The sequence below is a fragment of the Pezoporus flaviventris genome, unplaced genomic scaffold (assembly GCF_033815535.1).
Source record: "Pezoporus flaviventris isolate CSIRO_AGI_PZ_B2104156 unplaced genomic scaffold, CSIRO_AGI_Pfla_v1 ptg000025l, whole genome shotgun sequence".
Lineage (NCBI taxonomy): Eukaryota > Metazoa > Chordata > Aves > Psittaciformes > Psittacidae > Pezoporus > Pezoporus flaviventris.
The window spans coordinates 13,641,839-13,669,803 of record NW_026892573.1 but is presented as its reverse complement, the minus strand read 5'-3'; the positions used below and the strand labels follow the sequence as shown (position 1 = coordinate 13,669,803).

At 39.4% G+C, this 27,965-nt stretch overlaps 1 protein-coding gene across 3 annotated transcripts in view; it reads left to right on the top strand.

Moving 5' to 3' along the window:
- Positions 1 to 2,552: 2,552 nt before the first annotated feature.
- B3GLCT (beta 3-glucosyltransferase) overlaps positions 2,553 to 27,965 on the top strand; it is a 53,036-nt gene continuing 27,623 nt past the window's right edge. For 2 of the 3 annotated variants that reach the window (XM_061457554.1, XM_061457551.1), the window contains exons 1-4: positions 6,879 to 7,020; positions 10,790 to 10,845; positions 13,489 to 13,528; positions 19,873 to 19,982. In XM_061457554.1, coding sequence (XP_061313538.1) covers positions 6,894 to 7,020; positions 10,790 to 10,845; positions 13,489 to 13,528; positions 19,873 to 19,982 — 333 coding nt within the window. In that variant the 5' untranslated portion in view covers positions 6,879 to 6,893. Of the gene's footprint in view, positions 2,795 to 6,878; positions 7,021 to 10,789; positions 10,846 to 13,488; positions 13,529 to 19,872; positions 19,983 to 27,965 lie in introns of those variants that run through there. The other variant, XM_061457552.1, reaches the window with a different exon arrangement.

The window sequence follows — 27,965 nt, the reverse complement described above, 5'->3', positions numbered from 1 at the left end:
GGTGTAAAGGGATGGGTGAATAATACATTAGCCCAAATGGCACAGCTGGAATCCAAGTAAGGTTTGTAGATATTCATCATTATGCTTGGTAAAATATAAATACTTGCCATGACGTCAAGCTTACCTTTCCATTGGGACTACAGATTCTTTGAATTTCTTTTTTTTTTTTTTTTTTATTCATGAAAAAGGCTAAAGGTGTAAGGAGTTACGTTTACCATGCAAATAATTCTGTTGATCTCTTAACTGCTTATGCACATAAAGTGTTTTCAGGACCAAAATCGTAGGTGAAAAGTTGTCCCCATTCCAATCACTGACAATTCTCAGTTACTGAAACATTGCTTTGTCTCACATCAAATTGTCAAACATAAGTAAATCAGCAAAGCTTCACAAATCCATAAGAAAAATCAACCTCAGAAATTTTAGAGGCCTCAGTGCCACAATTTAGGATACCTCCTACAATTTATTTCCTCCTTCCTCCTCCCAGCCCTGAATATAGGATTATAGTGCTATTTTTCTTAACAGTCGGAAAACATTAGGTTTGATGATGGAGTTCCATATTTCTAGGGAGGTTGCTACAATGAAATTTCTCTTATATTTGTGAGAAACCAAACATAGATTACACCTCAGCAAAAGGCTGGAAGTTTGTTTTTTTCCTTACTGACTTGCTGCATAGGGAAACATTTGAACAGGGGTGTATCTTAATCATTTTGAAAGTGAAAAGCCTAATGTTAATCCCAGCTGTTGTGGGCATGATCTCTGTGATGTGAATACTTCTGGCAACCAGCACATAACAGGGAAATGGGAGAAAGAGCAGGAAACACTGCTGGAACTTACAAAGGAAAACAAATGCAGATGTACGTGTGAATCCTCCTGCTTAACACCTTTTATATTGTTGTAAGCATAGAAATGGAAGGATAATTTAATGCTTTTTGTTCCTGGTAATGAGCATGCACGTAGAATCAGAGGGAGAAATGTAGTATGAAAGTTTTTATTTAAATTGCACTAGAATTATTTTTCTTGAGGCCAGTAACTTATTTAGTGAATCAGAATGTCAGCAACAAGCACTTGTTCTGTAAGGCAAATAACAAGCTGTGGTAGCTCACTTTTGTCTCCTGTTTTTCCTCTCTATTCAACTCCCCTGCAATGTAAGGGAGGTAGCAAATATATAAAACAAGTCTAACACCCCAAGTCAGTCTGGCTGATCTATTTCTGTTGAGAAAGTTTTAGTGTGAAGTCTGCTACCAGGTTACAGTGATATAAATGTGCTTGCCTGAACTTGCGGTGAGAATGATCATTTATCACTGTGAAAAGATTTCCATTCATCTTCAAAATCCCTTCTCTGGCATGCCTAAGGTACCCTATTGTATGCACTTCATCTGTCAGAAAAAGAATGCAGTAGATCTAGAAGCTGCAGAGTTTTGAGGAAAGGTCCAAGCTAGGTCCCATGCTCTTGGCCTTACTGGATTAAAAATACAGGAAGTTTACGGCTGACCTAAGCACTGCACTATTTGTCTCCAGTGAGATCAGGGTGTACTGAATGGCTGGGCTGGTAGGAGGGTTCTGCATGGAAAGTATTTGACAGATACAGACCCGTCTGGGATTCACATTTACACATACCCAATGTGTAAGGAAACCTATGGGCACCGGCTGTTATGTTCAAAATCACTTAAGGGCAAAGAGGCATGCCTTATGTTAAGTAAGGTCAAGAATTTCTTGTTACTATAGTTTGAATGTGAAGAATCTGTAATTATTAATACAGGTCTAATTGCTATGGAAAAAGGAAGAGTGGCAGTGCAGGGCAAATTTTATACACACTGCGGGGTTTTTCCTCCTTTTCCTGCTCACCCTTCTCTGGCTCCCCAGCATCTGGAGGTTGAGGTTCTGTGGTCTGGGGTGTATGGGTGGATGTTGCAGCAAGCTGTCAGCATGTCAACTGCTTCACTGGGACAGGTTTGACATTCCTGTGGATGTCTTTTTCTTCCTTGCTCCAGGATCCATGTGGGGTAATTTTTTTCTTTGCTAACAGGTTCTTTGTTCACATGCAGCTGTTATGTCCAAATTTCCTGCCTGTATTGTGACATTTATGCATGTCAGATACTACTTCTTTGTTTCACATTATCCCTAAAGCTAGTTTTGTGCAGCTCCTGGTCTGCATTTCTTTCTGGGTGGTGTTCCCTATGGGTGAGCTGTGTGCAGCTGTGGAGTTCTCTCGTGCCAAGGCTGTGGCCCACTCATGTTGAGTGCCTGCACTCCACGATGCACCTCATGTCTCCACTCTTGGTTGCAGATTTCAACCTAGAAACCCTGTCTGTTGACTCTCTGTGAAGTTAATGTAGCATTGAGAATTAAAGTTGTTGGTTTGGTAACAGCAGCTGGATGGTCAGTCACGGCTGCGTGCACCCGTGCTCGCCATGACAGCACGGAGTGGCCCCCGGGCCTGCCGGAGCCCCGGGTGCCCGGGGACTGCCCGGCACGGGGGTGGGGGGGGGCGCCTGTGTCGCTGCTGCCCGCCAGAGGGCGCCGCGGCGCCGCTCCGCCCCGTCCCTCCCCTCGGCGGTGGCGGCCGGTCGTGCCGGGCCCTGGCGGGGGGGGCGGCACCGCCAGCAGCCGGAGGCCGCTCGCCCCGCTCCTGCGGCAGAGGCGGGCTGGCGGGGACGCCGAGCCCCGCTCCTCCGGACCCGGCTGTGAGCCTCGGCGGCCCGTGGCGACATGTCTCGGGAGCCCGGCTGCAAGCGCTGGCTCCTCGCTGCGTGCGCTCACCTCTTCCTCCTTCTCCCGCTGCTCCGCACCCGGGGTGAGTGGCCGGGGGCTGGACCGGGCCGCCATGGCGAGGCGAAGGGAGGAGAGCCGGGGCGCTCGGCCACTCCGCTGAGGTGTTGAGGGGAGGAGAACACGGGACGGAGCTGGAGAACTGTGGGTGCCCTGGAACAGCCGCTCCCTCGCTTGTCCGTCCCACCCCGTGGGGGAAGCGGGCGGGCAGGCGGCGGAGCCTCATCGCCGAAGTTTGTTGGAGAGCCGGGCTGCAGCCCGGAGCGGGGGCGCGGGCTCCCCTCAGCGGCCCCCGCTCCCGGAGCCGGTGCTGCCAGCGCCCGGACCGCTTCCCGTCCTCCGGGGCCCCTTCCGCACGGTGCGCGGGGAACAGGGCGCCCTTTCTGTCTCGGGCGGCGTGGGGCAGCGGGCAGCCCTCGCCTGGAACCCAGCTCTCGGGGTACAGCCCCTGAGGTCAGGGGGATCTCCATTGAAGAGCCAGCTGGCACCCAGTCGTGCTCGGGTTGGATCAGCGCCTCTCTGAGAGGAGTTGCTGAGGGGAGGTGGAAAGGCAATATGGCCTGGGTAAAATGTCAACGTAGAGAAAAAACACCGTATTACTGTGTTCTAGAGATGTTCTTAACGTGTGTAGCCGGGTGGGAGAAGATGAGAAGGGTTAGTAATGTGTCGGCAGTTGGATCACCACAGGCTCTTGGAGTCAGTAGCTGTTCCCGTGAGTTTAAGAGACAGGAACAGATACATCTGTTCTGTTTCCCATTATTTCTGTTCCTGAATGCTTCTTCCATCTCTGTCAGCAGAGGCTGGTCAGTTTGTTCTGAGCTTCTGGATTTGTTCCTCTCCTGTGCCTTGTGGATCAAAATCCTGCAAGGGAAACTCGGTACAAGTAAATCCTGATTCCAGCAAAGTAAAACAGTGATATTTTGATTTTTCTCATGTAAACCCCTTTTTCTTTCACCTATGCAGTTTGGGCTTTGGAGGAGATCTAATACTCCACTGCTCTCCTAAAGCTGTGTTTCATTCTTTCCAGGATGAGTAGTTTTGCTCCAGTGCTTCAGCAAGGTGCTGTAGCACTGGTAACCTTTAACAGATTGTCATCACAGTCAGAGAATAGCAGCTTCAATTTTCCCTGTCTATATGTGTATTTATTGTACATACATACATACCCACCCACAGGTAGAAGGCAGCAATGGTGAACTCTTGCTTGTGCAATTACCTCTTGTTTAGTAGGTCTCAATTAATGCTGGTATACAATTTGTTCACAGGATGTTTGTTGCAGTATCATGGTTTGCTTGCAGTTTTAAAAGTATCTTTTTAAATTAAAGTCTTTTCTTTCCTAAAAACCCCATACTTTTGAGACGACCAATCAGTCTTGCTCTTGGAAAACAGAAATAATTTGGATTACATTTTGCAGAACAAAATAGCGTGTATGATGGCAGTTAAGTCATTTCATACATTCTGGCTTGCAGGTGGCAGCTTGAAGAATGGGAGAACATGTTCAGATGATTTTGTTTGGTCTTAATTCTAGACAATCATAAGGGATAATGATGATGCTTTTACTGCTTTTCTTTGCTTGCCTTTATTATAAAGATAGTGGTGTACACAGCACTCATTTAGACATTTCAGTGGTTTGCAGTGGTGATTTCAACTGCCTTCTTTCCCTGTGTGCCATTAGTGTAAAGAAATAAAACAAGTTGCTTTTATGACAAGCTTCAGATGCTGGAAATTTACCTGCATCACCCCCTCCACTTCCTCCATCCCTCTTTCTTTAAACTGTAATTAAAAATATAAAGAAATTATATTTTAAATGTTTTGTCTATACAACATAATCAGTGGCTTTTATTATTTGAAGTGGTTATTATTAGTCAGGGGTTTGCTGTACATACGTCATAGAATTGTCACTTTTTTGTGGCTCATTTAAACTGACCCACAGCCCTGTGAGGTGTCTGGAATGACTCTGGGGTAAGTCAGCCCCAAACCAGACTATAAAAGAGGAAGATAACAGAAGTGTTGCCTTTCTGCTTCAAATGGATTTTGTCTGTGAAAGGAAAAATGAACTCCTCAGTTTTTAACCTCCTTTGCACTCAAAGGATGTAGACCTTTGGAATTGTTTACACTGGAAAACGTAGTACTGAAGAAAGGATTGCATCTACATTTATAATGCGGTATTATATCACTGTCTGTATTTATTCAGTATACTGTGTTTTAATACTACAGTATTTACATCCATTTTCCAAATAGTTGGCACATATGCCTGCAGTTCTGCTGCTAAACAATGATAATAAACGATTTTTACATTCTCATGTTATAAGCAAGTCTGTTTACTTGAGAAAAATAGGAATTGAAGCTCCTTCTATTACATTCTCTGATTAAATTTCTGGGTTTGGAATGGAAAATCCAAAATGTTGTCTAGCTTTTTCAGTGGATTTTAGTTCTGCTTTCAAAAGAAATAAAGATAAGATTGATGAAAATAAAGAGCTTTCTTTCTAAAATTTCTTTCATTTTTCCTACTTATCCTCAGTTTTTGAGCATTTAGCAAAAGGAGGGGAGGGCTGGCAGTTGACACATTCAGCTTATCGCTGCTTGTGCCAGATGATGTAAATAGCTGTGTGTGTTAGCAAACTTCAAAGTATGCAATGCATCAAATAATGACATAACAAAAACAAAATTAAGAGGTGCATTTAAGACAGTGCCTTGTTGGTTTTTTTTCTGCTTTAGAAAGCTTTGTTTGCAGGAAATGGTGCAGTTAATCATTCTAGCCTTTTTGGTTACTGTGATGTCCAGCAGTTTGAACTTCCACCAGCTAATCAGTTTCTTCTCTCAGTGTTTATCTTCCCTGTGCTCTGTGGTAAATCAGTGGTCCCTCTGAACTATGCTTGCACTGCATCAAAAAACTCAAAGGGACTAGAGGAAATTCTGGATTTAGCAAAGGTGCCTCTAGCTCCAGAGATTGATGTGTGCCTTGGGGAGTTCTGTACTGGAAGAAATCTGTTGCAGTTGTCTGAATTAATGTTTGGACATGGAAAGTTACTGTTTTGTTATAGGAGCATCTAATAGCTCCCAGACATACATCATGCTCGTTTGTGCATGTGCATTTTACAGACAACAAAAAGATATCCTTTCCACAGAGAATTTACTTTTTTACCTGTGTTGTACAACTAATCTGGTCATGTGTAGTTGCATGTGTAGTTAGAATTTTTCTGTCTGAGGTCTCCTCCTGGGCACACCTTTCTCTTGGGAGTGAATTGTGGGTGGATGAATTAATCTTAGAGATGCCCAGCTGTGCTCAGTTACTGCATTTCCTACCTACCCTGTAGCTCCTTTGTTGATCAGTTGTATGCCAGCCACATTTACCACATTCTTCTGATGCCACCCTTTTCCCAGTAAATCCGTAGAAGAGGGTACTTATTTCCAGGCTGAGATATCATGTTGCTCAGACAGAACAGTCCTGGCCATATCTTAGTAAGACTTGAATTTACTCCACAAGTGCATCCCAGTTTACTTAAGGCTGCTTTACTCATGTCAGATTATGTGTGCAGAGCAGATTTGCTAATAAGGTAGTAGAGGGGCCACAGCATATTTGTTGCTGAAATAAATTCATACAGTCTGCCTTAGTGAAAAGCTTGGTTGCTGCTGTGTGAAGACTGGAGGATTTTCTTCTGGTGTCTTCGGGGGTCTGCTAATCTGTTTAGTGAATGGTTCTTCAGTAGTTTGAAAATAATCTGAACAGTTCTTGTCTTATTAAAATGTACTAAGTGGAAAAAGTCTTCCTGGAATATTTAGTGTAAAAGATAACAAGTTGTTTTAATATGTTTATTTGTTGGAAAAGAAGGGGAGGCTGCATGTCTGAAATCACTGGGAGTAAGAGTAGTGGTATAGAGAGAACTTCAGCATTCATGAGAGATACTGGTTTGTTTAATAAATGATATGTGTGAGTGTTGAAGTTGCACTGTGTCAGGGCAGCTGCAACAGAAGTAATTTTTAGCCAGGCATGTTCAGTCTGCCACTGTCCTCAACAATACAGAAAGATTGATGTGGAAGGTAGTCCAGGAGAGCTGGTTGATTTTTCCAGGTTCATCTGCAAGCTCAAGAATGGTCCATCCCCATGTGCAGGAAGGCAAGCAAAGATGGTAGGAGGCCTACAGACAGGGACAAGGAGCTCAAAACCCAGACACGGAAAGGAAGCATGCAAGAGATGGAAACAGGGTCAGGTCATTCCAGGAGTAATATGGAGACAATGTCTTGAGAGTGCAGGTATGCTGTTAGGAAAGCCAGAACCCACATGGAGTTGAATCTGGCAAGGTATTTGACTTGTGAAAAGCAAGAAAAAGGGCTTCCACAGGTGTATCAGCAGCAAAAGGGAGACTAGGGAAAAATGTTTCTGAATTTGGGGAGAGACTTGGTTAAAAGAAGGACATGGAAAAGTTTGAGGAACTCAAAACCTTCTTTGCCTTGGTCTGTACTGGTAAGACTCACCTTTGGCAGTCCCAGGCCCCTGAAATACATGGAAAAGTCTGGAGCAAGGAGAATTTACTCTCACCGAAGGAGGACCAGTTAAGGAGACATTAAAACAAACTGGACATGCAAAAGTCCACAGGACCTGATGGGAGGTAGCCCCAAGAGCTTGACAGTGTCAATGCAGGCCACTCTTGGTAATCTTCGAAAGGTCATGGTGACTGAGGAAGATTCCTGAAGGACAGAAGAGAGCAAATGTCACTCTTGTCTTCAAGGAGGGCAAGGAAATGAATCTGGGAAAACTATAGGTTGGCCAGTGCCATCTCAGTCCCTGGGAAGGCGGCAAAGCAGATAGTCCTGGATACTATTACCAACCAAGGAAGGAAAAGACAAATACATGGAAGGACGAGAAGGTGACTGGGAGATGTCAGGATGTTTTCATAAAGGCCTGACCAACCCAAAAGACTTCAGTGATGAGAGGAGTGCTTTCATGAAAGTGGGGAAAGCAGAGAATGTTGTTTATCTCAACTTTTGCACAAAGTTTGATACTGTATCCTGTAATGTCATACACAAACTGATGAAGTATGGGCTAGATATGTGGACAGTGAGGTGAATAGGAAACTGATTTGCTGGGCTCATGGGCTCTGATCAGTGGCATGGTGCGCTGTAGGGGTTGATTATGGCTGCAGTAGTGTTTAATCTCTTCATTAATGGCCTGGGCAGTGGGACATGTTGAACCCTAAGCAAGTTTGCAGAGGAATTAGAATGGGTAGGGGAGGTTGATACACCAGCTGCCATTCAGAGGGACCTTAATGAGCTGGAGAAACAGGCAAACAGAAAACTTGGACAAACAAGTTCAACATAAGGAAATGACAAGTCCTGCCCCTAGCAAGGAAGTCACCCCATGCACCAGTGCACACTGAGGGCGCACTGTTTGGAAAGCAGCTTTGCAGAACCTGAGGGTCCTGGTTGGCCACAAACTTGACTGTGAAGCAGCAGTGTGCCACTGTGACAAAGATGGCCAGCAGCCTCCAGGGCTGCATTAGGAAGAGTTTCCAGCAGGTCGAGGTACATGGGTCCTTCCTATCTGCTCGGCCCTGGTGAGGCATGTCTGGGGTGCTATGTCCAGGTCTGGGTTCCCCAGTACGAAAGAGGCATGGATATACTGGAGTGAGCCCAGCAAAGAAACATGAAGATAATTAGTGGAAGCACCTGACATATGAGCTGAGGCTGAAGGAACTGGGACTGTTCAACCTGGAGAAGAGAAGGTTCATTTAGGATTTTACCAACATGTGTAAATACCTGATGGGGGCAGTAAAGAAGACAGAGCCAGACCCTGTGGGGCCTAAAAGCACAAGGTAGTTGACACAAACTGAAACACAGGAAACTCCATTTAAACATGTGTTTGTTTTTTTGTTTTGTTTTGTTTTTTTTCTTTTTACACTGGAAGAGATTGCTTGGAGAGTTTATGGAATGTCTGTCCTAGGAAATACTCAAAACCTGACTAGACAATGTCTTGAGCATCCTGCTGTCATGGGAGTTGAACTAGATTATCTTCTGGAATCTTTTTCAACCTCAACAATTCTGTGGTTCTGTAATATGAAGGTACAGTAGGTTGTTAAAATAATCCCCTGAAGAGGAATTAGCTGTGCTCTCAAAGACATAGTATGCAATAGGTCTCCCCCCCCCCCCCCCAGGTTATCTGAGTGTTGTTTGATTTGTTTCAAGGATCATGTGCATTAATATTTTATAAATCTTAGAAGCAGTGTGGCACAGGGTTTTAAATGTTGCAGCGAGAGAGGCAGCATCTGTGAGCAACCCTGGTCTAATGGGAGGTGTCCCTGCTCATGGCAGGGGGATTAGAACTAGATGATCTTTAAGGTCCTTTCCAAGTATAACCGTTCTATAATCTCTTGTCAGTCACAGTTGTTTCAAGTCTCTCGTGCTGTTCCACAGCTGAAAGTCCTGAAAATTCTCCTTGTGTTCAGTTTTGCAGCTAAGCTGAATTTACGAGGGGATGCTTCTTCAGGTTGATACTATGTAATTGCCACATTTCCTGGTGTAACAGTGTTTTGTGTTGATCTTGTAATTAGGATCTTGTAAAGTTGATGAAGTAGGTCTCGTTTGTGTAGGGGAAGATATTCCTTATTTGGAGCTGTAGGTACTGTTACCTTGGAAGAGAAGGAGGAAAATGATCAGAACATGCTGTCAGCAAGGGATATGATAGGCATATTGAGGTATTCTCTGTGCACTTTTGAACTAGAAGTTCAAAACATTTGCTTGAGGATAATATTTGGGGGAACACTCCTACTTGTACTCTGTTTTCTTCTTCCTGGCTAAATGCCTTACTGAAATGTAGCTATGGTCAACATGGGTCTACTGGTTTGGAATTTTGGGATGTCTGGATCTAGTGGTGTGATTTGAGATTCAAATTAGTTGAGACCTGAAATGTAATTGTGAAACTCAGCTCCTAGACACTTGATGAAATTAGGTCTCCAGCTGCAAGAGCATAGGAGTATAGCTAATCAGAGATGGAGTGCAACAGGCTTTGGACAATCTTGTCTTCTTGCTTTCCTGCATTCCAGGTTTCTAGCATCTCAAAGGAATTGACAATTGCTAGTAATTCACTTTAAATTATTATTGCTTGAAATTGCTTTCAAACTTGCAGTGAGAGACTTCACTGAATCTGTTGATCTTTTTCTGTCCCAGTTTTTAAGAAACCCATCAACTTGACCATGATGAGTAGTATCTTGAGTTCCTTCCAATTTATAGCAACTTACTTGCATTTGCATCTCTTTAGTACCTTTAAGAAAAAGACTCCATATGAAGATCCTTGGCAAACCTTTCCTATGTTAAATGTAACTATTTTTACAAATGAGCAAGGTGAGTCAAATTGATTAGATGACTGTATCAACAAGAAAAAAACCTCACAAACCAGAACCCTTTTTTATGCTGATTTTTCTAATATGAAGCAGAAGTGTATGTATAAGATGGTGTCAGTATAAAAGATTTAAGATAATGCTCAGTCTGTGCAAATTAGCTCATTGGGGTCTCTGTTCTTTTCTTAAATGTTTATTTTCTTATACATTAACAAGGTTGACTATTGTTCTAAGATGGCATTCCAAGCATGTGACAGCTATCTCAAAGCTTGATAGAAATTTCTGTCAGGTGCTGTCAGTTTCTGTGGTTCCAAATGTAGCTTTGGTACTCCAAATGTAAACCTAAGATAGTGTCGAGTGTAGGTGTCCCTTTATGCTGTTGTCAAGTGGACTACTGGACTGAACAGATTTTATTGTTTTGTTTTAATGGAATTTATTTGTCTTGAAGCCAAGGTAAATTGGCTTCACATCAAAGAGTGATCTTTTCAGGAATGTATAGGAATAGAATTGTCAGGCAGCAAATGTATAAATTCTGTAAGAATGGACTGCCTTATGTTCATAAAGATTATTACAAATATAGTAACATTCAATGTGAAAATATTCCTAAATTCTTTTTCTTTTGCTGCAGAACTTTGTCAAGTGTGAAAATGAGCTCCTATAAAATGAAAAAAGTCTGCTTTTTCTTTCAGCTTTTGCTGTAATTCCTGAAGGTGCAGAAGATGAGACGGAATTAACAGTGCTGCAGGTAATAAATTTCAATTGCCGGAGCAGGAACATTTTACAGACATTATAAAATCATCTAGAAGATACCAGAGCAGAAGGCTCAACATCTGTGACGTTGATTATTTTGATCATTGACTTCAGTGGTACTAAATGTCACATAATGTCTTTCTGTTCTGTGTACCATATGAGATACCTTTAATGGGACACAAGTTGCACGTAGCACTGCTCTTCTAGTATTACTAGGATCTTAATTTATCCCATGGATTCTTAGCATTACTAGAATAAACTTACAGTTTTGGTTTCTTTCTTATGCTGGATTTACTGACTTATACTGATATTTGTGTGAAGAGAAATGGGTTTGGAGGGTTTTGTTGTGGAAAAAATTATAATTTAGAAAACAATTTATTTTCTTTATTCCAGGGTCAGCTGAAAAGTGCATTGGAAACTTACAGTAAAAAAAAACATGTCAATTTCGTGTTGCTTCTAAAAGTCGATAGTGTTATTGCTGTTGAGAACAGGTTTTGGGTAGTTTTTATTAGTTCAGACATGGGGTTTGCTTTCTTCTGGGTTTTCTTAAATATCTAATACTGAGAGAGAAATGGCTGCCTCCCTGCTAAATCAGCATTATTGCATTTTACTGCCCAAGCCATGGCTCAAGTAAAGCTTGTGTATGAAATTTCAGACTAACAGGTTGGAAGTAATGGCAGAACTAGCCTCAGTGTTAAATAACATAATAGGTTTTAGGTGTGTGTGCATCTGTCTCCTTCAACAAAATTCCAGCTACCTTCTTTTTTTTTTTATATGTATATATGTGTAACAGAAATCTATGTATGTATAAAAGAGGCTTAAGGGAGGAAAATTAAAGTCTGGAATGAATCAAGAGTTAGAATCTATAAATGCCATTCAGATCTAGTGATCTCACATGAAATGCAATAGAAGCATGGTCTGAGATATATGTTTCTAAACAATTTTTGGTGTTGATTATTGCTATATCTACAGTCATTTTCATAAATGAAAAAATGCCTTACTGCAAACTGCTGATCTGCTGCAGTGTCTGGGAGACTACGTAATGTCATTCTGTTTTCATTACTTGTAAGTTACTGCTTGTCAAATTCCATTACGGTCTTAATCTAGCTGTTTATAATGTTATTATTCCTATGTAGGATGTAATTTATGAAGGCTTTCCTCCTATTTGGGTGTTCCGAAACCTTCTCTCAGATGAACTCTTCAGGCCAAAATACTTTTTTTCCTCCTTTTTTTTTTTTTTAAATCTTCATTTTGACAGGGAAGTGATAATGAGCAACAATGGTTTTGTTTTAATAACTGTAAAATACAGCTTGTTCATTACACTATGTACCACAGAGCACACACTTTTGTTTGCATAGAAAATTAATCTTCCCCTATTGGTTATAATGCAGATTAACTTTAAAATGTGTGTGTATTATGCTGTAAGATGGCAGTACTGTGTATAATCGTCAAAATAACTTAAAATTATAAGATTTTTTTCAACTGTGTTGACCTCATCAGCTAAAAAGGGTCATAAACATGGATGCACTCTTGAAAAGGTTTTGCAGATGGGTACCAAGGAAGTCGGAGCTTAGGCTTTTCAGTGTAAAAGTCAGTTCTGAACAGAGGAAGAGATCATCTGATGCTAGTAGGACTAAAAGGATTAGATGGATATGATATTTTAAAAAGGGGGGGGGCGGAAAAATGTGTTTATAAATAGGAATTAAGTCACAAGGCTAGGACAACTGCAAAAGAGCCTATTACTGAGGAGTGCCTTGTATGGCATTTCTATCTGAAGGTCTTAAAACACTTGAACCAAGATAAATACCACAACAACCTTATGCAATTAGTAAAGATGATCTTGATTTTTACATGTGAAGAAACCGAAGCACTGAGGTGCTGTTACCAGGGAGAAATTGGGCAAGAAATGAAGGCTTTGTTTTCCTTCCTGTGATTTTTGTAGGAAGCACATAGCTATTTCTCCAGTTCTATCTCTCTTTAGTTAAGACTAAACAACACCTTTCTACCCAGCCTTTGTTATGTAGAAGCAATTGAGTATGTTCCTAGGATATTTTTGTATGTGTGTCTTGGTTTCCTGGTTAACAATGCAAATGCAGTGTCATTGTCTGTTCCTCGGCACTCTGCTAAAACTCCATCACAAATGTATGTAGGTGATACCTGAGGAAATCCCAGTGAAATCATGTTATGTGCAACAGCCTTTCATACTTATTCGTCTTGATGTAAATTACTCTTGAGTCTTTCTTTAGGAATTGTGTTTCAATAGATGCTTGATAGTGGATCAAATGAGTAAGAGTGTGCTGGGCTTTTTTTACACACTGTATTATAAAGCTCCATATTCTAATATTTGTGCTCAGGAGATGCATGTATATAAATATATATATTTATATATATAAAGACATGACATTCTCTTTTTTTTTCCTATTATTACTGTATTGTCTAAGTAATAGTATATAAACATGTAGAATATCTGTTTCAGTTCTTGATGATGAAAAGCTTTTTGCATTAGTTTTTATTAGTTCTTGAGTTAAAACCTCTGTGTGTGCATTTACAATCTGATGAATGCTTTGCCTTCCTGTGTTTATACAAATATTTGAGGTTTTGTGTGTATTCTTATTTTGCTTTCTCTCCTTTCATCTAGAAGTCTAAAAAAAGTGGAACAATTAGTAAAATAAGCAGAGGTAAGTACTGTACAGTCTGTGTTTGTTTTCAGTTGTGGCTGCCTTTTTAGTGTAAATAAAGTATGGTTATGCTTTGAAAAGTGACTGTGTGAACAGTGCCTAAATACTCAACAGCATTGTTAGTTAATTGCTGATTCCCAAGTATTTAATTTTTTTTCTTTGCTCATCAGTAGTCTCATCAAACAGAACTTTCTTCATCTTTGTGCTTGCAATTCTTATAGTTAACCAATTTTCTGAAAATGTGTGCTTGCACTTTGAAGCTGGTGCATTGCTTTTTGTGGTCCATAATACGTTAAAATCAAATTTCATGACACTTAGTAGCTGTCTTAAAAAATGAAAAAATTATTAAAAAATTAATATGAAACTGAATTTTACCATTCTGCTAGGCTCTCGTGGTACTTGCAATAAGTAGTGTTACTATAAATTACTTGTAACAACTTGTAATAACTTTGTAATATCTAGAAGAAAATATTTAAATATTTTATATATATCTAATGATTTTTTACTGGATGTGAGATAAAGTATGAGAAAAAAATTCTGCAAGCTTCTGCTTTTTCTGAAAAAAAGTCTGATATCCTTTCAGCAAAAAAGTATACAGACCTGAAATAATACAGTCTCTGCACTATAGCCTAGGTCTGCCTCTGCTTTACTACAACAGCTCAGTTCTTAAAAAGCAACTTGGACTCTTAATGGTACTTCTCATTCTTCTAAAACCTGAGCACTTGATTCTGCTTGTTCTTAAAGAACCACCTTAACCATGTCTCTGTTGTAGAAGTTTCTGAGTAGTTGCATGTTCGTTCTGACATCAAAGCTGAACACCGAGATATGGCATGCTTTTAGTGGAGTTGCTAACAGAACTGTGAATGGTGCTGAGAAGATCTGGTTTTTGTTTGTTGGCTCTTTTGAACTTGGTTGCAAGCTGTGGCCCTGACACAGATAACTACTTCTGTGGAAAATAACAAAGTGCCTTGTCCCATTTATGTCCCATTTTGCCATTGAAAGTTCAGGACCTGTCAATGGAAGCTGTATTGCTCTGTTTCCCTGTTAACCCAACCTTTCCTGGTGTCATAAACCATTTCCTCTTTGTGTTCTTTCATCTCTTTCTGTGCAATCTTATATAGACAGGTGTTGGTTGCTGCATTTATTGCTCCCAACAGACCTGCTGTGCCTCAGTTTGTAAAACACCCAGGGAGGCATTGACAGACTCCTTTTTTTGGGTTTTGACAGGACAGGGTTTTCATCTGTTTCAGTATGATCTCATTACTTCAGTAGGTTATAGTTAGGAATGTTACAATCTAGAATCGTGGAATCAGAATGGTTTGGATTGGAAAGGACCTTGAAGACCATCCAATTCCAACCCCCCTGCCATGGGCAGGGACACCTTCCACTAGAGCAGGTTGCTCAAAGCCCCATCCAGCTTGGTCTTGAGGACTGCCAGGAATGGAGCATTCACAACTTCTCTGGGCAACCCGTTCCATTCCTTCACCGCCCTCACAGTGAAGAACTTCTTCCTAATATCCACTCTAAATCTACCCTCTTTCATTTTAAAACCACCACCCCTCCCCCCCACCCCCCACCCCCCCCATTGCTACATGCACTTGTAAAAAGTCCCTCTCCATAATTTTCATAGGCCCTCTTTAGGTACTGGAAGCTGCTCTTAAGGTCTCCTGCAGCCTTCTCAAGACAATGTCATGTGGGACAGTGCCAAAATTTTTTGCACAAGTCCAGGTAGATGTGACTTAGAATTATAGAATGGTTTGGATTGGAAGGGACGTTATAGATCATGTAGTTCCAACCCCCCCTCCTTATGCCACTGGCTTGTCATCTTTGTGAAAAGTTACCTTGCTTAATGTTTCCACAGGCAGCATTACGTCTGTTCCCAGATGGTAGGCTACACTACCGAGCAGCAATATTTTCAGGTTTTAGAATATTTGAATAATAAAAGCAAATCTTTCCTTGAAGTGAGGCACTGGCTATTTCAGGGTAGCGTGCAATGATTTTGCTTTGTTTGGAAACTCCATGAAATACTAAGCTTGGGAGCGCAAGTTCTAGATTCGTCTGCAGTCTGTGAAAACAGAGGTGCACTTCCAGAGGGCTGCTGAGATCCAAGAGAGGTTGAGTCATTCCTTCACCACAGGAGTATCTACTAGCTTTTGTCTGTGGGTTAAGGGGGTATTTGATAAGCGGGTTTTCTGTTCTTTTTTTTCAAAGAGTGTGTTAAATGAGAGAAGAAGAATGAAGTAGTCTTGAGGATTTTTTTTTCTTTGATTCTTGCAAATATGGTGATGTTACGCTTCTTCTGCTCTCCAAATACCTGCAATATTCTGAAAGGATCAAAAGCACTTTTTGCAGTTACACCCTTTTAATGTCCCGCCTGGCCTAGTTCTGCATTTCATCTAGGCTCTCTAAGAATTCATGAGGGAAGTTTGGGAGGAAAGGTGAGAACAACATGCATGGTTTAAATAAGTTTTCTTTCTTCGGTATCAGAACAAATGTGTGGGTGATGAACCTCTCTTTTTAAGTAAGCGTTAGGACACATCATGAGCTCTGAAGTGGTAAACAACATACTTTGTGTATTACAAAAGTATGAATGGGTGTGCAGTTGATGGAGAGATGACTGGATACTATTATTTCAAATTTCAAGGAGTAAAGAAGTGTACTAAAATTGTAGTGTGTTTGGATTTGATTTTAAAGGGTTTTTGGAAGTTATTAAGTTTACTAAAATTCAGGAAATAGAAATACTGGAAATATTCAAACTGTGTTCGTAGGGAGTTTTTGAATTTAGGATGACTTTCAGTTCTCATGTGGCGGACCATAAACAGAAATCAGTCATTACAATGCTTATAGCATACATGATAAATAAGTATGCACACAAAGATATGATAGTGTCTGTATATATGTCTGTCTATATATATGCATACACTGCCTTTAATCCAGAAGGATCCCAGTAACTTTATATAAACACGAATTTTGCCTAGAGTGAAAAGACTTGGCTTTACTTTTAACTGTGGAAGCTTTGTACTAGGCTGTAATGATCTGCTCAAAGTACAAGAGCTAAAAGATTCTGATCTAGAGTTTCAGGTTGATTTTATGATTGGCATAAAAGGAGGGGAAGACCTACAGAATATGCAAATGGCCTAATTTTTCTAAACTCACATTGGAAGCTGAGTTTTCTGACATATGCAGTAGAGTCTGGTTTGTTAGTTAAATTATCAGTGCTTCTGCAGTTTAGGTTTTGTCTCAATAAATATTGAGGCATTTTGTCCTTCTCACTGGGTTTTCATTGTACAAATATTCCATTTAGCCTTAAACAAATGAATTTTATTTATATTTTTTTTTTTTTTTTCATGTGAACTTGAAGTATTTTCCGATTTGAGATTTTTGAAGACTTTCCAGATGTATAAGTGTCTTAGGGAAGCAAAATAGAAAAGAAGACAAGAAGGGAAATAAAGTATCTGCGTATCAGTAGTTCTTTTAGATATTAATCTTCCAAAAGACTCCATTCTTTGTCTTGCTGAATTGACTACTTCTCAACTTGAGAATAATTTAGGTGTTTAAAATTATGCCTATTTTCTGTTGACATCTTAATACAGTAAATATTTCTTTTTCTGAACTATTTTAAAGTGCCTATAGCAGAGGAAACTATTTCCATTGGATTAAAACAGTAACACCAAAGTAAGTGTTAGATTACTTCTAGAAAGTATTCTACTGTGGAATATCACAGCTGTTGTTAATGTACCATAAATGAAACTGAGTGTAATTCAGATGCTTGCATTCTGTTAAATGTACTGATACTAAACCAGTAATTATATAGAGCAATGTAGCTTTTTCTTTTTATCTGTGGGGAGATTTGCAGTGTTCTGTGTTTAGATTTAGCCCTTTGACTCTCACATCAATGAAGTGTAGTATTAATTTTTGCCTTAATTTTAGTTTTCACACAGGAGATCTAGCAAATAGCCTGCTATTCAGAAGTTTATATTGTGCATGGGTGTTTTTAAGCAGTTTGTTTGGTGGGTCAGAGAATGAAGGAATGCTGCGTAGGAAAAATGTGAAATCAAAGCTGATAGCTATGTCAGTGCTTATGCCATCTTTGCAACTTTATCACCAGAAATCTCACAGAATTTGACATGTTCGGAGTTTGTCTTGGTGACTAAGCAAGGGAAAAAGACTTTCAGGTGAAAAATAGAAAAAACATTTTATCTGCAGCTTCGAGCTGTCATCAGTCTAAATTAGCAAGTAACTGTTCAGAGGAACAAAGAAATGTAATAAATCCTCAGGTTTTGGACATGGTAATATTTTCATAATCTTGGCAAGGATACTTGTGGTTAAAGCTCTGTTTGTTGCACTGTTTTTCTTGTGATCCTACTTCATGTGTTCAGTTTTACTTTTTTTCCTTGAGACTCTTTTCTTGAGAGTTTTACTCTTTTTCCTTCTTTGGACATTTGTTTTCCATCTTTGTTCTACTGTTCTTCACTCATTCTGCTGCACTTGCCAAATTTGCATTCTTAATATAGAGGTTAAAATCTTGATGTGACACCAGGATCTTTTAGGTTGATTTGATCTATGATGCAGGAATATACTCTTTAAATATTGCATGATGTAAAACTTGAATCTATACTGTACTGAAACTGCAGATTTAAAGTGTTTAAATAATCTACTGCCTGATGAGAAGCTTCATGTGCTTCCTCTAAGGTCCTCTGCCTTTGGGATGTTTGTCTTCACAGACATTGCATGTAGGAAAATCTGGCAGCTTTCAGTCAGCCATGACTCTAGCTCTACTGAGCTCTCATGATGGGCTGTCTTCAATTTGACATCTCCTGTACCTTACTGACAGTTTGATTTCAATGAAATACCAGAAGATGTTCTTAGGAAGCTCTCCTAGAGGTTTTGTATCTTTATTTTTCTTTTCATGTTTCATAATATTGCTAAAGATGGTGGTCTAGAAGTATTGCTCTTCTGAAGTTTGACTCCTGCATCTTTTTTGTTACCTGTATATTTATTTTTTTTTTTGGTATGCGCTTCGTTCATTCTCCATGTCTTTTTGACATTCTGAGCAGATTCCATGTGACTTTCTTTCCTTTTGGTACTGACTTGTCTTGGAGTGATGTCATCTATAGGCAGTAGCTGAGCAGCCTTTTCTGTGCTGTCTCCTTGCTGAATTAACGAGAATCTGTTATTCCTTATGCCTGATATGTCTGTCACGTCGAGTGACAGACTTAAATGCAGTTCTCCATCCTCCTGTTCTCTACTTATCTCCTTGAACAGTGGACAACAGCATTGCTAACTTTTTTTGTTCCTTATGCAGTAATTGGTTGGTCATTGACTTGGACCTCTTCAATTATAGCCTGAGTTTTCTTGTCTGCACACTTTCTGCATGGTATCTGTAAAATTCAGCCTTTTCTGGCCAAACAAACAGAAACTGCAATATCATGCAGTTCTTATCTTGTGCCTTGATTGGTGCTTACTTATGGTCTTGCGTGGGTTCTACAGGAGAGGTCAAACTTGTCAAGAATTTTTGGAAGGGCATTTGTCCTCTCCTCTTCCTTTCACCTTTTCATCCTCTGTTGTCCTCTGCTGTGTTCTGCTTCTGAATGGGGTCATAATCTGCCTGTTTTTCTTAGTTTTCAGATTGCTGAAGGATTATTTGGTCTACTATGATCAAGAAAATGTTGCTATTGGCTTCATCACCTACTTGTATTTTTTAAAAAGCACTTTCTCTATCCATAAATGTTTGCAAACCTACTTCATTATTTTCTTTTAAATTTCTTACCATCTCATGTCCCATTGAAAGTTCTTAACTATGGTGCCTTTAAACACTGTAAACACACGTGAGATGTTGGTGCTGTCCTATCAGATAAGAGTATTGCCTCATTCTTATGTGTGTGTCTCTCCATCTGATATTTGTTTCTGGGTAGGGTTTTAAGCTGTTTATCGAGGAAGCTTTTTTTCTGTTTCATGTTTATGTCTTGCGTGCTGAGGGATTGCTCTACCAATCGTAGACCTTGCTGGTCTATGATCAACAGCTTTTAACTCTAATAATAGGAGTACTGGTGATTTGGAAGAAAAGCAACTTCATGAATATGGCTATTAACTGGGGGCATAAGATCTGCTGCAGATCTTCTATTCATGTCATGTGTTTTATATGTTAATCGTTAAAAGGACCATTTTGGATTTGTTTCTGTGTTCAGTTATGCCTTTTTACTATTTCATTAAATGTTTGTGTAACTTAAGAAGAGTTGCTATGTAATGGATACCCCCCTCTATATCTGGGTTCTCGCTAGCTTTGGGGAAAAACTAAAAATAACCTCTTCTGTCTTTAAATCTTCTTATTTTCTGGTTTGCAGAATTAAAAGAAATTGTATTTATCATCCAGAGTCAAAGTAATTCTTTTCATTCCAAGAGAGCAGAAGATCTGAAAAGAGATATTTTAAAACAGGCTGCAGATCTTGGAAAGGTATGTTTAGATAATACAGTTTGCACCTTGTTATGCATGCTTTTACTGCATTTTACTGAAAATATTGCTTTCTGTTGTGCCTTTTTTTAATTCCTTTTGTTAACTGTCTTCTGTGTGCTTGTAAGAAAACTGTTTCAGTGGGTATTTACTGACTGTATGCTGATTTATCACTAAATAATTTTAATTTGAACTGTTGACCTTTTTGTATAACAGCTTTTTTTGTTTTGATGGCGTTTGATGAATACAATTTTCTGATATGACTGTAGTGTGTTTAAAAGAAAGGTGCTTTCTTTATGAAATGAAAAACATAATAATTTAAGCAATGAAATAATTTTAGGCGAGTACTTCATTTTGTTAGACCTGTTGAAACTTAAATGGCTTCAAACTGTCAGAGGGAAGATTAGGGTTAAACATGAGGGAATAATTCTTCCCTATAAGGGTGGTGGGACACTGGAAGAGGTTTCACAGGGAATTTGTGGCTGCCACATCTCTGGCAGTGTTCAAGGCCAGGTTGGATGGGGCTTGGAGCAACCTGCTCTAGTGGAAGGTGTCCGTGCCCATGGGAGGGGTTTGGAACTGGATGAGCTTTAAGTTCCCTTCCAGCCCAAACCATTTTAGGATTCTGTGATTCTATGAAGATGCTGCAATGTAGGTTTTGTCAGAATTTCACTGGACAGCTGTAGCACTGTGGCAATGGAAGAGCATGTGTGTGGACATGATCAGGGGACTGAAGCACCTCCCATATGAAGACAGGCTGAGAAAGTTGGGGCTGTTCAGCCTGGAGAAGAGAAGGCTGCGTGGAGACCTCATAGCAGCCTTCCAGTATCTGAAGAGGGGCTACAGGGATGCTGGGGATGGACTCTTCATTAGGGACTGTAGTGACAGGACAAGGGGCAACGGGTTCAAACTTAAACAAGAGAAGTTTAGATTGGATATAAGGAAGAAATTCTTTACTGTGAGGGTGATGAGGCACTGGAATGGGTTGCCCAGGGAAGCTGTGAATGCTCCATCCCTGGTGGTGTTCAAGGCCAGGTTGGACAGAGCCTTGAGTGGGATGGTTTAGTGTGGCAGGGGGGTTGGAACTGGATGATCTTAAGGTCCTTTCCAACCCTAACTATTCTATGATTTTATGGCATTGAAATCCTAACACAGGATTCCCTACATCCTACAGCAACAGTTTTTCACACCTTACTTGCTTACATCTGTACTGGCTCCCTCCCTGGTTCGGTACCTTCCCTGACTACTTGTTCCTCTGCCATCCCCACTGGAGACTGCACACTCTGCCTCTTACCTGCTGGGTGGGCCATGCTAGCCTGCTAGCTGCTTGGAGTTACGCAATTCTGATTTTGACTTAGCATTAATATATTTTATTTGTGAAGCTTTATTCTAGAGAGAGATTATAAAGAGGCTTAGATTGGAAGTCATAATTGAAAGTTACATGTATGTAAGCAATGTTTTATTTTCTTTGTCTTTAGTAATAAGAAAAAAGCAAGAGGGGCATACATCCCTTGATATGAAATAGCTTGCTGTGAGGTTATTGGACCCATTTTTCAATTCCAGATTCTTTGTTGCAAAGTATGTGGTCTGATTTAGATTGCCTTATATATCTTGGTCTTGGAATGCCTAAATCAGATTCCTGGATGTTTTAGGCTGCATTTATCCAAGCTTGTAAAACCTTTTGTAATTAAATCCATCCTAAATGCAATTTTTAATCCTTTAATGAAATCAGTCATGTGAACAGCCTTTGTTCTGTGGAGTTCTGCTCTGAATTTCAGAGTCATCTTTGGGATTGAGACAAGTGTTCAGATACAACGTTCACAGAGAGGATTATGACTTCAGTTGTTAAAACCAAAGATTTTAGTTGAGCGCCCTAATTGGTGTTGCAGAATATGAATTAGGAAAAGATCAGTAAGTGGAAGTATAAATAGTTCCAGTGAGGCAGGAGTACAGGCATGTTTTATGGGAGAGGGGTAAAATCTTTTTTGTAATTGAAGAGTTGTACCTGTGAGTACTTCTGCCTTGAGCAAACTGAACTTGGCTTTTAAAAAACCTGAATGCTGAAATAGTGATGCTTTTCCAATATCAAAAAGTACCTGTTGAACAATATTCAAAGCATCTCAGAGAAGCAGTGCTGGAGGTACAGCATACCAAAAATCTCATACCTGACCAGGGAAAAGTCATCAATGTACAGGAAAAAAATGAGCGTAGCCAGCGTGTACTTGGTATGTCTTGTTTATGTCAACACGCAGTTCCACTGCTGGCCACTGTGGGGTATGACCCAGTAGTACTGGTTGTGGAGAAGAGACACAAGATCTCTGAAATCCTGCACATCAACATTAGAAATTCATATGGAATACATATGGAATTATTACTTTCAGACAAAGGAAGTTAAATCTGTATGTTTTAAAGGACAACTGTTGTATAGAAACTAAGGACTGGATCAACTGAATCATCAGGTTCACTTGCTTGTTGTTACAGGACCAAACAATAGATGTTTATAGCAAATTAGTGCTATCCATTATGGAGTTCAAAACTAAACCCAAAACCAACCAACAAACCAAGAATGTAATAATAAGATGTTAAGACTGAGTACATGGAGTACTGGAAAGTTAAATGAGCATCACATACTTCCATATGAAAAATAGATGATGTGAAGTGTGACCTCTGTTTTATGGAAGTGTTGTAATTATAATTTGCAGTATTGTTACTATTAGGCTTACTTTGTTTTGAATAAAATTCTGTATTTTGTGTCATCTCCACAAATTTAAACTATCCCTGCATATAAAGGGTATATTGCTCTTTTGTGAGTTCAAGGACTGTTACTGTAGTGACTATTAATACTAGTTTAAAAGAAACAGAGTCAAAAGTATGAACTGTACATAGAAAACCACTGTATTATGTTGAGTAAATATTTGCTTCAGATAACATATTCATTACTTTTTCTTAATATTGTTTCGTTATCAATCTCCCAGTTTCCAGTTTGGCTGATGGGTGACATATGTTAGGAGTGTCCTATAGCTGTTAATTTAAGTGGCCAGTGTATGAAGTTCACATTTCCCTTATCTATATTAACATCTGCATTTGTTTTCTGATGCATTACTTATTCTCCTGATACATTGCCTGATATCAGCATGTTCTTGGTAATTTTCTTTCTTGTTGAGTTCATAGTTTGTCTTCATAATGCTTAATTTCTTCTGAGATTTGCATTTGAAAATGCAGCTGCTCACTTTTGGGGCTTCAGTGTTTGGGTGCTCCACTTCTGAAATGCTTCTGAACTCTGATCTGTTGAAGGGTGGTGTATCTTTAAGTTCTAAAAATCAAACCTTCTGAAAGCATTTCAGGAAAAATGTACAAAATTAGTATTTAGTTTTGAGCATGTATTTCAGGGTGATAGTCTTGGATCTCTTTAAGGTTATCTTGCAGGACTTCACAGGTTTTACAGACTTCTTATCTTTGCTTTCCTTCAGCCATTTTCTTGGCTTTCTGACTTGTTTGATCTCTTTCTGATATGCTCTTACTTCTCATTCTGAAAAGGTACCAGAATCCTTTTGACAATTACTAGGCTTTATTATTAGCAAAATTGATGTCTAGCCCATTAACTGTTGAACCTGTGAGTTACCTATGGTGTAATGCTAGAAGGTGAATAAGATCATCTTCCTGTAATAGATACTCAGTAGATTTGAAGGAATGTGTAAAAGTTGGCTATTTCAGCACTAATGAGATCTTTTAAATGCTTTAGCAGTGATGAATAGGCTCCTCTTGGCCCTATCTTACACATCATACATTGCTGTTATATAGCTGCTTTCTCCTAGTCAAATGTGGTAATTGCATTGATTTTTTAATGGAGATAATGGGACCTGTCACCTCACAGATATGGCTTCTCATGTCAGGGCAAAATATATACATGATATTGGGAAGTTTAAAGTGCTTTAGGCAGAGGTGCTCCTCTCAGCCTCTTCTGCAGCAATCTCTGCATACATAGTAGGATCAGAATAAAACCATTTCACTAAGGTATATTCTTATTAGAATAGTATAAGAAATTGATCTGAAGTTTCCTCTTCCATTGTGGCTGCTGTGTGTTATGCTAAAATTGCTCAGTCATCTTTGAATAGAGTGCCATATTCACTGCTGTCATGTGTATGTGAGACTAGAATTTCTAAATCATCAGTTTTAAACCCTTAAAATCAGTACCTGTTGACATTTTAATATGTTCTTGTAAATTCTCCTGATCATTTATGCTAGTATTTGAAATACATCTACTTGTCGTGGTTTAAACCCAGCCAGACAGCTGGGTCTAAACCACTCACTCCCCCCCTTCTTGCCCTCCCCCCACTCCCAGAGGGATGGAGTATCGAAAAAAATGCAAATCCCCCCCGGGTTGAGATAAGAAGAGTTTAGTAACTAAGGTATAACACAAATCACTACTGCTACCACCAATGATAATAATGATAAAGGAAATAAGGGAAGAGAATACAACACCTCACCACCAGACGACCGATAACTTGCTCCCCCCAGCCTGACCAAGCACCAACCAATAACCTCCTCCAACCCTGCAGTCTCCCAGCCCTTCTGGGTAGCTCCCAGTTACATCCTGGGCATGACGTGCTGTGGTATGGAATACCTCTTTGGTCAGTTAGAGTCAGGTGTCCTCTCTCTGCTTCCTCCCGGCTTCCCCTCCTCCCTGGCAGAGCATGAGGCTCGCAAAGTCCTTGGCCAAACTAAAACATCATTCTTATCAGCTCTGTTCCCAGGCCAAAAGTCAAAACACAGCACTGCACCACCTACCAAGAAGGAGAAAAATGACTGCTACTGCTGAACCCAGGACACTACTGAATTTCTTACTTGTGGAAGTTTTTTCTTCTCCTTTTCTCTCCTTCTTCCTTCTCTTCTCCCTTAGTTAGAAAACTTACTTTAAATTTACTTGGTAAGAGACTGTTGGGGGAAAGGGACCTGCTGCCCCATCTGTCAGATTAAGTTAGCTAGGGAGGTGACTGCTTCAAACTTGGTATCAGTGAAAGACACTCGTGATTTATTTGTCTGTTAATATGAAAATCTACTAAAAGATGGAAATACTTAAAACTTTCTATGAGGCTAAGAATTTTTGTGGATAATTGCAATAAATTGAAGGATAATGAGCTTATATTGTTTCCATAGACTAAAGAAAGAGAAGAGCAAAGGACAGGTAAACCATTGTCTGTGTGAGTATATGATACACAGAATTTGGAAACCATCCAACCTGTTCCAGTGCCTCACCACCCTCATAGTAAAGAACTTCTTCCTTATATCTAATCTAAATTTGCCCTCTTCTAGTTTAAAGCTGTGAATTTGTTGTGTTAAGTTTTCATTGAGAAAGATTTTGCTTTTAAGTAAAAACTTACTTTACACACTGATGTTACCAGCCACAGTACTAGAATCCTATCTTAAACACATTCTAAATAAAGAATCTTATTCAAATCGGTTTGCAACATAATTATTATGGCTCACCGCCAGTGCCTACTTTCAAGAATAATAGCTGTGTATTGTATACCATGTGTCTTGTCTTTTGTATGATTGCTTTTTTTTAAGAATTCTTATAAACCGAGCTGTGAGGACAGTATTCCTCACTGCTTTTTATCCACGCAAGTGACAAGCAAACAAATGGCACTACTGCAGTATATTGTTGTCATTCTAGACTACTGTCTCATTATATGTATCTCTGGTAGCATTTATTGTAATAAGCACTCAAAGCTTTTCCATATTTTTCCACATCTTTTTGTCTTGTTACAAAATATAACAATTACAGGTTTTGGAGACAGAAATACATAGTAGTAGAAGGCTTTCTTTTTGATGATAAAATAAGTTATTGTGTAAGGATTAATATTCCAGCTAACTGCCTAAAACGTCACTTCTGATACAAATACTGTAACTCTTACCAGGCCATGAGTGGTTGGATCTAGCATGCAAGCATGCAGGAGACAGGACATTGGTTGTGCTTTCAAGTATATTTTCTGTCAGCGAACTTGTGTTCTGAGGGTTTGAATATAATGCACCATAGGAAAAAGGAATAAAATTACTTCCTGTTCATGAAAACTCCGACAGTTCTTTTGCCTCTGAAGTTATAGTCAAGAACACTTCAAATCACTTTCTTAAGCTGCAGTTATTCCCTCCATGTGATTGGATAAATGCTTCTATCTTTTCTTTAATGTAAGATTATTTGAGAACAGGCTTGCACACAGCATCTTGCTCTTGATTTAAGAAAGCTGAGTACTGCTATGGCCGTTCCCTCAACCCTTTGAAACTGCATATAGTACATTAGGAAAATTTGTTTTTTTCTAAAATGGTCTTAAAAAGTGTTGAAATTATTTTAGTTAGATTAAATTTGACTTGTGTCATGTGTAAAGTTAATACGTGCAAAAGCATATGGGCTCTGTAACTGTGGAAACAATTTCAAGATAAAATATACCCTGTACTGTATACACAGGTTGAATGCATTTTTAGGAGAGTTTATGAGATACACAGATGCAATGTAAAAGTTATTTATCACAAAGTTGACTATCTAGCAACCCCTGAATAAGCTATACTGCACATGCCCTTTCATTCCCCAAAGCTTTTTTTCAGGTGCTTTTTGCCTTTCTTCTGCCCTAGTACTGAAGGTAGAATAAATAAAACAAATAGGTCAGATCAGTTCCACTAGGTTCAGAGTGAAAATGCATAAAATGAGAAAGAAAAAGCCACAGAGATCCTCTTATATTTTTGAAGAGGCTATTTTAGTTGTACAGTGTTTGTTAAGCATGTCCTTTATTAAATCAGAATTGATGCATTTGTTAGAGATGTGTGGAAGGAAAGGGAATGTGCAGGATGTAGTTTTTTCGTGTTTTAGAGGAGGTTGGGTAGAGAAAGGAAGCAGGCATATGAGAATTTCAAAAAGAAAGATACTTTGCAAGTATCAGATTAGCTCAAGAAAGAGCGCTTTTTCTTTATCATCACTCCTTTGATACGCACAAAGGAAAGACTTGGATATTTTTTGTTGAAGAGGAGATACCTGGGTGTATGGTACAGCTACTTAGATTATGTAATTTACTTCATACCTTTTTGCGTGCGCTAATGTTACTGGTATCTAATACAACTTCAGCCTTTATTGTGATACAGATATTTAATGTATTATGGTTAACTATTGTTATCTCTGTCAGGCTCCTATTGTACATGAAATACATGGCCACATACAAATACTGCATAACTGCAGTGTTTGTATGCTTGTAAAAACAAATGTTCTTGTAAAGACAGAAGTTTATGCTTTTGTCTTCCTATCTGCAGTCTTGTAAACAAATGTATTTTTATGGTTTTACCATGAAGTGGGTACATTTTATTGAAATACCAGATGTTGAGCATACTGTTACTTAAGATTTGCCACTTTCACTAAAATCCTCTGGATGCCTTTGCTTTTACAGTAAATTGAAACTAACCAGAAACATACTTGATAGATTGCTTGAACTAGAACCATAAAGCAGAATTGCTAAAATTTTAGATGCAGGTGAATATCCTGTTCCAAGTTAGAGTTTTGGAATTGTTTCTTTTCAGTGTGGATCATTCACAAAGCAGAAGTAATTTTGAAACCAGTAAATTGTTATTTTTTGATTGGGTTAATGCACTTCTCAGAGACAGTTATTCTTTAGAGCCGTAGAAAGGTTTTCTTTAGTCTATCCCACTTTTAACATGTATTATAAATTATAAATTTATAAATTAAAAATTTGGTTTATTAGCGAGCCATGTTAAAAGGGTGTTTTCTTAACTACCCCAGAATGATAGCTTGCTGCTAGACATCAGGATCTGCCACATCAGGGAGATTTAAAATCAGAAAAGAGCAAAGAAGTGTATGAAAAGCTTTTTACTCTGTAGGAAGCCTCTTTGATTTTTCAGGAAGAAAAAATGCTAACTCCTCATTTTGATTTTTGCGTGAACCCATGGGGTTTTGTCATGATGTTACTGTGACAGGTCAAAGCTGAG